This window comes from Papio anubis, chromosome 15 (assembly GCF_008728515.1).
Source record: "Papio anubis isolate 15944 chromosome 15, Panubis1.0, whole genome shotgun sequence".
Lineage (NCBI taxonomy): Eukaryota > Metazoa > Chordata > Mammalia > Primates > Cercopithecidae > Papio > Papio anubis.
The window spans coordinates 74,475,078-74,488,591 of record NC_044990.1 but is presented as its reverse complement, the minus strand read 5'-3'; the positions used below and the strand labels follow the sequence as shown (position 1 = coordinate 74,488,591).

Genomic DNA, 13,514 nt, shown 5'->3' with positions numbered 1-13,514 from the left:
CAAGGGACTGCCCTCTGTGACTCAAGAAGGAGGGATCTGGGTAGTAACTATCCAATCCTTATTCTTTTCTTGCTTACTTATCCCATATTAGTGACTTGGATTAACTGAATCTAACTAGAAATCTGAGGGCAAGGGAGCTTATTGATGCAGTTCAGGTAAGCCAGCCTTTTGGGGGCCCGGAGCAGGAAAGAATAGATGCGGAGGGCAAACAAAGTATGCAGTCCTCTTATCTGAGAAAGTTCTGTTTTTCCAAGGCAAATACTTCTGGAGAGACTTGTATGTAAGAAGGGGTTGATAGGACTAGCTAGCCAAGTCATTTGCATTATTAAGGACTGATTTCATGCACATCCATTAAAAGTATTAAGTTTAAACCCCTTAGCATGGTTTGTAAAGCTCTTCTCTAAGTTCCAATAGAGCTTATATTCCCAAATCCATAATTTCAGATAGTCTCTTTCTAGTATCCTCAATTATTTTTAGTTTTTTTTTTAATGTCTCTATTTTAGCACTTTAAAAAAATTATTATTATGTTTTAAGTCTCCTTCAAAATGTTCTCTAAGGGGCCCTTGCTTAATTTAGAAGATTGTAAGTGATGGGGTGTTTTTGAAGCCCTTTAAGCAGAGTATGCATAGTCAGCTTACTTCTAGTTGACTCCCTAATGTCTGTGTAAGATGTATTTGAATGTACTGAAAGCAAGAAATCTAGTTAGACATTGCTGAAATAGTGGTAGAAGACATATAGGTATTTAGAAGGTGAAAAGGAGTCAAAGGTAATTCTAGGATTTCTAGCTTGAGCCTGAGTAGAGAGAATATATAAAACATGTAACCTGGCTTTGGGGCTGAATATGGGACTCAGAAATAATGAGACTAGTGTTGAAAGGTTGATTTAAAGTTATTGTAAGATATCTAAATGGTTAGGTTCAGTGGTGGGGTGAGTATCCTGTCCTTAAGCTAAACAGAGAGGATTTCAAAAGTTGAAAATCTTAGCAAAATCAGTGCAACAGGGAGAGTGCCCTAGTGTTCATCCACATGTAGAAAGTAAAACTCCTAAGGAAGACATGATGGAATGATGAGAAATGGAGAGCACATTATACAAGCTGAAGGAAATAGATTCTTAAGAAAGAGAAAATGACCAGTACTTTTTATTTGCATGAAATGATCCTATTGCAAAAAGAACCTAGTAGGTAAGGTAAGTACTAAAAATGTCATTGTGTTTGGCAATCGAGATATTAGTGAGCACTGACAGTAGTTTCACTGCAGTACTGGCGACTGGAAACATGTTCAGGTTGAGGATATTCTGTTTGAAGTTACTCAGCTAGTTTTTGATAGAACTAGAATTTGAAGCCTGGAGTGTTGGTCCGTTTTCACACTGCTAATAAAGATATACTCAAGACTGGTAATTTATAAAGATAAAGAAGTTTAATGTACTGACAGTTCCACATGGCCGGGGAGGCATAACAATCATGGCAGAAGGCGAAAGGCATGCCTTACATGGCAGCAGGCAAGAGAGAATGAGAGCCAAGTGAAAAGGGAGACCCTCTATAAAACCATCAGATCTTGTGAGACTTATTCACTATCATGAGAACAGTATTGGGGAAACTGCCCCCTCCAACCCATGATTCAGTTATCTCCCGCTGACTGGGTCTGTCCCACAACATGTGGGAATTATGGGAGCCACAATTTAAGATGAGACTTGGATGAAGACACAGCCATACCATATCATTCTGCCCCTGGTCCCTCCCAAATCTCATGTCCTCACATTTCAAAACCAATCATGCTTTCCCTACAGTCACCCAAAGTCTTAAATCATTTCAGCATTAACTCAAAACTCCACAGTCCAAAGTCTCACCTGAGACAAGGCAAGTCCCTTCCACCTATGAGCCTGTATAAGCAAGTTAGTTACTTCTTAGACGCACTGGGGGTACAGGCATTGGATAAATATAGCCATTTATCTCCCATTCCAGATGGGAGAAACTGGCCAAAATTTAAGGGCTAACAGCCCCGTGCAAGTCTGAAATCCAGCAGGGCAGTCAAATCTTAAAGCTCCTAAATGATCTCCTTTGATTCCATGCCTCACATCTAGGTCATGCTGATGCAAGAGGTAGGTTCCCGTGGTCTTGGGCAGCTCTGTCCCATGGCTTTGCAGGGTATAACCTCTCTCCTAGCTGCTTTGACAGGCTGGCATTGAGTGTCTGTGGCTTTTCCAGGCACAGGGTGCAAGCTGTCAGTGGATCTGTCATTCTGGGATCTGGAGGATGGTGGCCCTCTTCTCACAGTTCCACTAAGCAGTGCCCTAGTGGGGACCCTGTGTGGGTGCTCTAACCCCACATATAGCTTCCTCACTGCCTTAGCAGAGGTTCTCCATGAGGGCCCCACCCCTGTAGCAAACTTTTGTCTGGACATCCAGACATTTCCATACATCCTCTGACATTTAGGCAGATGTTCCCAAACCCCAATTCTTGATTTCTGTACTTCCACAGGCTCAACACCACGTGGAAGCTACCAAGGCTTGGAGCTTGCACCCTCTGAAGCCACAGCCCAAGCTGTACCTTGGCCCCTTTTAGACATGGCTAGAGCAGCTGGGATGCAGGACACCAAGTCCTTAGGTTGCACACAGCAGGAGGCACCTTGGACCAGTCCACGAATTGATTTTTTTCTCCTAGGCCTCCAGGCCTTTGATGGGAGGGACTGATGTGAAGGTCTCTGACATGCCCTGGAGACACTTTCCCCAGTGTCTTTGTGATTAACATTTGGCTTCTCATTATCTATGCAAATTTTTGCAGCTGGGTTGAATTTCTCCTCAGAAAATGGGTTTGTCTTTTCTATGGCATTGGCAGGTTGCAAATTTTCTGAACTTTTATATTCTGTTTCCCTTTTAAAGCTGAATACTTTTAATAGCACCCATGTCACCTCTTGAATGCTTTGCTGCATAGAAATTTCTTTTGCCAGATACTGTAAATCATTTCCCTCAAGTTCAAAACAGATCTCTAGGGCAGGGGCAAAATGCCGCCAGTCTCTTTGCTAAAACATGGCATGAGTCACCTTTACTCCAGTTCCCAACAAGTTCCTTATCTCCGTCTGAGACCACCTCAGCATGGATTTCATTGTCCATATCATTATGATCATTTTGGTCAAAGCCGTTCAAAGGTCTCTAGGAAGTTCCAAACTTTCCTACATCTTCCTGTCTTCTTCTGAGCCCTCCAAACTGTTCTAACCTCTGCCTGTTACCCAGTTCCAAAGTCGCTTCCACATTTTCAGGTATCTACTGATACCAAGTTACTGTACATTTCTACAGTTTAAGACTCACAGTTCTATGTGGCTGGGGAGACTTTACAAAAGAAGGCAAAAGGCACATCTTACATGGTGGTAGGCAAGACAGAATGACAGCTAAGTGAAAAGGGAAACCCCTTATAAAACCATCAGATCTTGTGAGACTTACTACCATGAGAACAGTATTGGGGAAACTGCCCCCATGATTCATTTATCTCGCACTGGATCCCTCCCGCAACACATCGGAATTATGGGAGCTACACTTCAAGATGAGATTTGGGTGAGTACGTAGCCAAACCATATCATCTGGTCTGTGAGACTCTACCATTCCATGTGAGGATACCTTAGGATCATTCCTCTGTAGACTTTGACTCGTCATTTCACACTGAGAACTCAGGAATAAAACTAGCCTTTCTGTGTTAAACTAGTTATTTTAGTAGTATTTGGTAAACTAGGATTCCACCTTTAGTGAAATATTAAGGAGAAACAATATGCCTCACTATTAGGTAATGAAAGAATTTAGTTTTAAATCTTTTCTGACTCTTGACAAAGTAATAATACTAAGATTAATTCTTCTGACATATTTGAAACTAACTGCAGCAATACACATTTTTCTTTCTATAAGACTGTTACATCAGATAAAATAATACTGTTTAGGATTTTATTTCAGCATAAAGGTAAAACAATGTTGAAAGTGAATGTTTCTGTTTACTGAGTTAAACACAGTCAGGCTTTCTTAAAGGTCTTTTCAGAATTGGCTCTTTAAAGCTCTTTTTATTCCTCTTCGTTATTCTTTTGACTTTTTGTCATGTTTATTTTAAGTATAGAAAAAGCTTTGCGAGAGCATTTCTCTTCATATATCTCTCTCTTGAAATTATACTGTAATTTGTGAAAATAATAGGTATTAATCATTCATAAAAGTATAAAGCTTATATTATTTGGAAATAAGTGATAACTTTACATTTAAAACTTCTTAAAAATGCAGATGTAACAGTTTTAACATGTTTGTATACTAATATTTGGCAAGAAGAATTAAGTCAATTACTTCAATTTCATGGAAATGTCTATAAAGGTCTAATATTATGCTAGATTCCTTAATAATATTTTTCCTTCCAGATCTTAGTTTTCAAGCAGCTTCTCAAATAATGTCCACTCCAGTTTATGATGCCATTAAATTAATGAAAGACATTTCACAGAACTTCCCCATAAAAGCCAGGTATGTTGAAGTTCATTGGTTTCATTGTAGCCAGAACTCTTTCTATTAAATAAGTTTTATGAAAATAGCTGATTTCATTTAAGATGAAGGTGTCAGTTAATTCTAGTATATATAGCTTTTGTGAAATCAGGGCCTCTTTTCATTATGTTTTTTTTTTTTTTTGATTAGAGCAAAATACTGACTTGTGCATGCATCTGTGTATGCACTGTAAAGTAGAACTCTTGTTAGAGGCAAATAGGAAAAAAATTCCTAAAAATTTTTTGGAAATCATACATAGTAATCTAAGGAAAAACTTGTTTAAGCAATAAATAATGAAGGAGTGTTTTTTTTCCCCCTTATGGAGGATGATGAAAAGTATTATTGTAAGTAGGAGATCTATGCCCAAAGTACTGCCAAATCATATTCTTACCCTTTCAGAGTCCAAATGATTGGTAATGTCTTAATTGCATGGAATATTGTGTGGAGTACTTTTTTGCCAAGAGGATGTCTAGTTGAACTGCTTCCATGAATACTGATGTTACGTTAAACACATATTCCATTTCAATAGGAAATACATTTGTATAGCTTAAAGAGACCAGTGCATGCAATGCAAGTTACAGTGTATTATGAGAATTTGCTATATAACACAACTTTGATACAATTGTATTCTGGTAGGAATGACAGAGTATAAAATGAGCAACAAGTAAAATATGAGTTAGCTTATACTAAAGAGATAAAATATGTGACAAGTCACAGTGCATGTGCAACAACAGTGTTTTATTGAAAGGAACTGGAGAGTAGTCTACTAGCTTAGCATACCTTCCTAAGCATAGAATGATTGCTATGCCTTTTATTGTCTCAAACACTATTTTGTACATTTATTCATAGTACAAATTACAGAATCTTCAATATATGTGTTCTTTAATTTTGCAAGTAAATAAATAGTACATGGTCGGTTACAAGATACCAATAATTTTTTGGTGGTACCTTGAAATAGAGGAGTTTGTCTCCTTATTTACAGATTAAGAATGAATATATTGATATGTCTCTTTCAGTCAACTTTAAACAGTCAGGAATTTGAGAAGTCAGCATTGATACAATAAAACATGAAATATATATGGGTGTGTATAAATGTCATATATGTTTAGCCATAATACTTTTAATTAATGGTCATTATAAAAATTATTAGATCAAATACAAATAAAGTAAAATAACTTTAGTCTTGATCAGACAGTTGATTAGCTCTGTTGTTAAGTCAGTATAACTGTTCAGAGGTTCTGATGCAAAACTCTGCTGTTAATCTGTGATTAAGAAAAAATTGTAAAATATGCTAACGTTGCATAATGGCTAAATTTTAGGCTTGAGCATATCTCCAAAACCACTTGGTAGACAATCTGTAAATGTATGTTGAAATGAAATATTTGCTAAATAAATGAAAAATTTGCCTTATTAAAGTTTTAATTGTAATTTATCTCAGTGCTGCCAAACTTTAGGAAATAATACATACTTACTGTGGGCTGTTTCAAGGTACACCTTTCTACTTGAGTTTTCCTTAAAGCAGAACTTTGCATTAACAATCTTTTAATGTTTTAATTCTGTTTATAAAATTGACAGATATATAGCTAGCCATGTTTAGGAATTATCAAGTTGAATACAGTCCATAGGAACTGTATTTTAAACATTTCTGCTGTCTTTATAAGTGAATTATAAACTCTTCAAGAGTGAATAGGCTGGGTGCAATGACTTGCATCTCTAATTTCAGCACTTCTGGGAGGTTGCAGTAGGAGGTTCACTTGAGGCCAGGAGTTTTAGACCAACCTGGGCAACATAGCAAGACTCCATCTCTAGAAGAAAATTTAAAAATAGCTGGGTGTGGTGGTGTGTACCTATTGTCCTAGCCAGTTGAGAGGCTGAGGCGGAGAATCACCTGAGCCCAGGAATCCGAGGCTGCAGTGAGCTGTGATCATGCCACTGCAGTCCTGCCTGGGTAGAAGAGTGAGACTGTCTCTAAAAAATTTTTTTTAATAAAAAAGTTGAAAAAATTGAAAAGAGTGAATAATGTAAAGCCATGATTTCAGTTTTTTTAGAACATTTCTACTCTGGTAAGATCCCAGGTAACTAAAATTCTTCATGTACATATATTCATGTACATATGCATTGGTAATTTCATGAAAAATTTCTCTATTGGACAAAACAACACAAAGCAGCTTTTTCACTCAAAAAATAAATCGTAGTAAATGATGACAATCCATACTGCATACAGCTAGTACACAGGAAATTTTGAGAGCCTCCGTTCCACTTGAACCAAATCCTTTTGTCAAATGATAGCTAAATTAGACCATATGGAAATGTACACTTTTCAGTCACCAAGCATTTGGAGTTTTTAGCTCCCTATCCAGAGTATTAGATTACATTGAATTATATAGATAAGGTCTAAACATTTAAAGAAGGATCAATTATATTAGTATTCATTTTTCCAGATCTCTAACCAGAATTGCTGTAAATCAACATATGAGAGAAGAAATACAGGAAAATCAAAAGGTTTGTTTGAATTCGTTTTTAAAAACATTTACCCCACTAATATCACTGTTTCTGACTTTGGATTTTCAATATTCATACCAAAAAGGAAATGGTAATTTGTGCTTTTTTGATTATTTAAAACAGTCTAGGTTCTTCCATTTTTATGCTCAACTACATGAGCGTTTAATCAGCCAGTCTTTCCTGACATATCTTCTACTTATTTCACAGTATATTCCAGAATTTCTTCTGAGGTAGTATGGTTTTCTTCATAGGATGAAGAATAAAGGCTGTGAGTTAATTATTCTGTTTCTTGTCATTAGTTTTGTTTAAAAGCTTGTGAAGACTGAGTCAGTGTTAGACCATTGGAACGTTACTAGAATCCTATAGCAGATAAAATACAATTTATCACTGGTTTGATAAGATTGTGCCAGTGGTCTCTGTAATTATCCATAGAACCCAAATAATTCTAGTTAATACTTGTAAAGTGCTTACACCACGCCTGGCTTTATTACATAGGACTGGTTTGGCTTTAAGTAGTATCATACCAGGCTCACAGGGCCCTAAATAGTAGGAGTTCATTTTTCTCACTTCTTATCTGTATTTAAAGCCAAAAGAGGCAGGAAGGATGGTGCCAACCACATTCATCCTCACTAAAGCCTTCTTGGAACATTTTACTGGTTTCTATCTCATTGGTGAGGATTTTGTCATGTGGCCATCTTAGGCTGTGAGGGAAGCTAGAAAAGCTAGTGTTTACTTTTCTAGTAACGAAGCAAAGGAGAAGTGGCTTGGGTATGGTGCTAACTTAGCCCAGCCAGCAGTGCCCATCATATTGAGACAGATTGAGCTGTCAACAAATGTCAGCTGTTTTGATGATGACAACTACAGTGATGAAAAAGATGAAGAAAAAGATGCATAGTTCATTGGAGAACAGGTATTAGGAACCACAACACATCATTCCTACCTGGGACATTCTTGGCTTCATTGACCACCTTACAAATTCCTGTGTATCCTTCAAAACGGATTTGTGGTATTGGTCCGTTCTATGATGTTCCTAATTGCTCTTACCATTCTTCATGCAGAATGGATTGTTTTCTGACACACAAAGGAGTGGGTTTGGGAGCAGAGGCTTAATACGCAAAAGAAAGAAAGGAGAACAGCTCTCTCTCTCTTGTGAGAGAAAGGGGCCCCTGAATGGGAATTCGGACTGGCTACAGAGTGCACTGGATTTTACAAATAGGCTTGAGGAGGTGGTGTCTGATTTACATAGGGCCCACAGATTGGTTCGACCAGGTGTGATGTTTTACATAATGCATGGGGAAGGCTGACCACTCCACCCTATTATGCAAATGGACTTTCCACTTGGCTGCTGTCATGTTGTCTGCTTCTCGCTGTACACGTGGGCTGGAAGGAAGGGAAGATGGAGCTGCTGTTTTGAACATGCCGGGTCCCAGGTAGCCTTTTCCTGCTAGGACAGTGCCAGCATTTACGTATGCAAGCTTCTAGCTTTCTTGCCTATGTCTGCAGCTCGATTTTATAGGCTGTTCTTTGTTAGAAAATAAAATGATTTGGGGGCTGCTTTTCATTAAAAGGAAAACCTTGCCAAGGACTCACTATCTGCCTAAATAATTTCTTCCTAACTGCTATATCAGAACCATGCTGGCAACCTGACTATGCCAGCTTACTCAGGGCCACTATGGCCACTGCTGCCATCAGCTTTTCTACCTGTCAGCCATTTGGAATTGGCAGTGAAAGAGTTTTGAAATGAGCTTTGACTGCAGAGCAAGAAATCTTGAACTTAGTAAGCTGAATAATCATGACACTGCAGATAGTCTTCTTGACCACCTGCTTCTTTCAGAGAACACTGATAAGAGAAAGGCAAGGATGATAATGTCTTTCATTTAACTTATCTAGGGTAAATGGGTGTTTGGACTAGCAGTCCATGTTACCCACTAGCTCATGGAATGTGGGAGAAGTAATTAAACAAACTGGAGTTCCAACCTTGGGGAAGAGGGTGGTTGTGATGAGAAGGTAAAAAAATCTTGGATTGTTCATTGCAATTGCATTGCACATGGATTGGACACGAGAAAGCCGTGGAAGTGTGTTACTGTTACGGCATCTCATGCATACAAACCAAAAAGTACATTTCCTGCAAAACATGTAAACAAAATGTTCACCGAAAAAAGAAAAAAATAATAATGCTCTTTTTTTTTTTTTCTCATGCTGCAGTTTATTTAAATGCCAGGTCAGTTGCTCCAGTGTAAATTACACTTTTAAGGATTTACTTAAGAAATTTGAAGGATTTTCCTCTGGGTCTGGGACTAAACTAAAACAAAAGTGTCTTAAGCATAATTGTTCTCACTCCTGGGGTTCTGCAGAGCTCCTGGCTTTGCTTAAGGAGATAAAAAGGATATGACCTTCAAGCAGAGGAGATAAGAAACACTTAAAAACAAAACAAAACAAAAACAAACAAAAGAAAACATCCTGCCCCCAAATATAAAAGGAAACAGGAATAATCTTTTTGAGATGGAGTCTTGCTCTGTCACCCAGGCTGGAGTGCAGTGGCGTGATCTTGGCTCACTGCAGCCTGTGCCTCCCGAGTTCCAGCGATTCTCCTGCCTCAGCCTCCTGGGTAGCTGGGATTACAGGTGCATGCCACCACACCCGGCTAATTTTTGTATTCTTAGTAGAGATGGGGTTTCACCACGTTGGCCAGGCTGGCTATGAACTCCTGACCTCAGGTAATCTGCCCGCCTTGGCCTCCCAAGAATCTTGATTCCAAAGTGACACCCAGCTCTGAAGAGCACACACTATGGATGCCGGGCTGCTCCATCTTCCCACTAGAGGGCACCAAGGCTTTAGTTAAAAACCAAGCCAAACCCAAACCATCTCCTTCGATCAGTTGTTTGTTTTAATTTCAGTAGGTTTTTTGGGAACAGATGGTGTTTGGTTACATCAGTAAGTTATTTAGTGGTGATTTCTGAGATTTTGGTGCACCCATCACCTGAACAGTGTACCCTGTACCCAATGTGTGGTCTTTGATCCCTTGCCACCCCTTGCCCTTTCCCCTGAGTCCCCAAAGTCCAATGTATCATTCTTATGCCTTTGCATCCTCATAGGTTATCTCCCACATATAAGTGAGAACGTATGTTTGGTTTTCCATTCCTGAGTTACTTCACTTAGAATAATAGTCTTCAATTCCATTCAGGTTGTGCAAATAACATTATTTCATTCCTTTTTATGGCTGAGTAGTATTCCTATTCCATGGTATATATAGGGCATATTGGCTGATTCCATATTTTTGCAATTGCATATTGTTCTGCTATAAACATGCATGTGCAAGTATCTTTTTCATGTAGTGACTTTTTTTTTTCCCCCTCTGGGCAGATACCTAGTAGTGGGATTGCTGGATCAAATGGTAGATCTACTTTTAGGATCTCCACACTGTTTTCCATAGTGGTTGTACTAGTTTACATTCTCACCAACTGTGGAAAAGTGTTACCTTTTCACCACATCCATGCCAACATCTATTATATTTTCATTTTTTAGAAATTATGCCTATTCTTGTAGGAGTTAGGTGGTATTGCATTGTGGTTTCGATTTGCATTTCTCTGATCATTAGTGATGTTGAGCTTTTTTCCAAATGCTTGTTGGCCATTTGTAGATCTTTTGAGAATTGTCTAATTCATGTCCTTAGCCCACTTTTTGATGGGATTTTTTTTCTTGCTGATTTGAGTTCTTTGTAGATTCTGGATATTAGTCCATTTTCGGATGTGTGGATTGTGAAGATTTTCTCCCACTCTGGGCTGTCTGCAAACTCTGCTGTGCTTTTTAATTTAAGGTCTTTAAATATATAATAACAACCTTTCCTTACTCATAATAAGAAAAATACAGATCAGAATTAAACTGAGAAAGATTCATTTCAGAAAGGTGGCAGGGCATTCTGTGAGCAAGTTGGTTTTTTTTTTTTTTTTTGCATAAGAGACCACGGGAAATGAGAATATGTATTTACCTATTATAGTTTTTGCATGAAGAAATACTAGAGGATGAAAAAGAAACTTTGGGGGAAAATTTTTGCCTATAAGAGCCAGGGATGAAACGGGTGAAGGGTGCCGGGATTGGCATAATTCTTCTGGTGTAGCTTTTTATAGTTTTTGACTTGGGACTCAGGCAAAGATTATTAAAAAAATATGACTATGCTCAAGTTGTATAACTGAATTGGAGTTTGGTTTTATTTAGGAGACAACTGCTTTAACTCCAGAGTACAGCAAATTTCCTTTGGAAGTTCATAATTGTTGTTAATTTGCTGTGAATGGCCATAATGTGCTTTTGGTGATTTTAAATTGTCAACCCAACATATGTCTTTGTTGTTTACTGCAAGAACTGTTAAACTATAGGCCATGACATTTTTTATTTGCTTCAAACTAAAATGAGGATTTGATCAGGTGGTCAGGTAACTTTTTTTGATTCAGCAGAGTGGAACAAATAATTTCAATTACATAATTGCTTAATGAACCAAATGCAGATACTTGAATTAACTAAAATGCAGATATTAAAATAAAGGATTGCACCATACCCAAATAAAAGTTCATGTTGCTTCTAATTATTTCTAACTACTTTGTGTGAAAATTTTACAGAGTTCTGGAGACATTACCTAGATTAGAACATCATCTCCAAAACTACATCTGTAAATCATATTTTTAGAGTCTTATTTTGTGTTATTCCGTATTCTAAAAATTACAACCTTTCTATTAAGATTTTTATCTGATTTGACTTCAAATTTTAATTGTAAAGAATGAAACTAGACCCCCATCTCACACCATTTACAAAAATCAAATTATTAGGGGTTAAAGACTTAAATGTGAGACCTGAAACTATGAAACTACTAGAAGAAAACATTGGGGAAAGGCTTTAGGACATCGGTCTATGCAAAGATTTCTTGAGTAAGACCTGAAAAGCACAGGCAACCAAAGCAGTTTGGACAAATGGGATCATATCAAGATAAAAATGTTCTGTACAGAGAAGGACGCAGTCAACAAAGTGAAGAGAAAATCTACAGAATGGGACAGAGTATTTTCAGATTATGCAATAGTCAAGAGATTAATAACCAAAATATATAAGGAGCTCAAACAACAGCAAAACAATGAATAATTTTAAAATAGGCAAAAAATTTGAATAGACATTTCCCAAAAGAAGGCATACAGATGGCCAACAGTGATGCTCAGCATCACTAATCATCAGGGAAATGCCAATCAAAACCACAATGGGATAGTGTCTCACCCATTAAAATGGCTTTTATCTTTTTTGTAGGTTTGCTCTTTTTTAAATTAAAATTTTAATTTTACTTTAAGTTCTGGGATACGTGTGCAGAACATGCGGGTTTGTTACATAGGTATTTGAGTGCCATGGTGGTTTGCTGCTATCAACCCATCATCTAGGTTTTGAGCCCTGCATTCATTAGGTATTTGTCCTAATGCTCTCTTTCCCCTTGCCCCCCACCCCCTGACAGGCCACACGTGTCCATGTGTTCTCATTGTTCAACTCCCACTTTTAAGTGAGAACATGTGGTGTTTCGCTTTCTGTTCCTATGTTAGTTTGCTGAGAATGATGACTTCTAGCTTCATCCATGTCCCTGCAAAGGACGTGAGCTTATTCTTTTCTATGACTGTATAGTATTCCATGGGGTACATGTGTCACATTTTCTTCATCCAGTCTATCATTGATGAGCATTTGGGTTGGTTCCAAGTCTTTGATGTTGTAAATAGTGCTGCAGTAAACATATGTGTGCATGTGTCTTTATAGTAGAATGATTTATAATCCTTTGAGTATATACCCAGTAATGGGATTGCTGGGTCAAATGGTATTTCTAGTTCTAGATTCTTTAGGAATCAACACTGTCTTCTACAATGGTTGAACTAATTTAAACTCCCATCAACAGAGTAAAAGTGTTCCTATTCTTCACATCCTCTCCAGCATCTGTTGTTTCCTGACTTTTTAATGATCACCATTCTAACTGATGCGAGATGATATCTCATTGTGGTTTTGATTTGCATTTCTCTAGTGTTGATGAGCTTTTTTTCATATGTTTGTTGGCTGCATAGAAGTCTTCTTTTGAGAAGTGTCTGTTCATTTCCTTCACTCACTTTCTGATGGGGTTGTTTTTTCTTGTAAATTTGTTTAAGTTCCTTGTAGATTCTGGATATTAGACCTTTGTCAGATGGGTAGATTGCAAAGATTTTCTCCCATTCTGTAGGTTGCCTGTTCACTCTGATGATAGTTTCTTTTGCTGTGCAGAAGCTCTGTAGTTTGATTAGATTCCATTTGTCAATTTTGGCTTTTGTTGGAATTGCTTTTTGGTATTTTAGTCATGAAGTCTTTGCCCATGCCTATGTTTTGAATGGTATTGCCTAGGTTTTCTTCTAGGGTTTTTATGGTTTTAGGTTTTCATTTAAGTCTTTAATCCATCTTGAGTTAATTTTTGTGTAAGGTTTAAGGAAGGGGTCCAGTTTCTGTTTTTTGTATATGACTAGCCAGTT

The 13,514-nt window shown here is 37.7% G+C and overlaps 1 protein-coding gene across 9 annotated transcripts in view; it reads left to right on the top strand.

The window, feature by feature from the left end:
• The window catches only part of UGGT2 (UDP-glucose glycoprotein glucosyltransferase 2), a 274,442-nt gene that overhangs the window by 60,473 nt on the left and 200,455 nt on the right, over positions 1–13,514 (top strand). For all 9 annotated transcript variants that reach the window (XR_002518478.2, XR_002518477.2, XR_002518481.2 and 6 more), the window contains 2 exons: positions 4,383–4,482; positions 6,942–7,002. Coding sequence is in view for 3 of the 9 variants with exons in the window: in XM_017951367.3 (XP_017806856.1) it covers positions 4,383–4,482; positions 6,942–7,002 (161 nt within the window). In the remaining 6 variants the exon portion in view is untranslated. The remainder of the gene's footprint in view (positions 1–4,382; positions 4,483–6,941; positions 7,003–13,514) is intronic.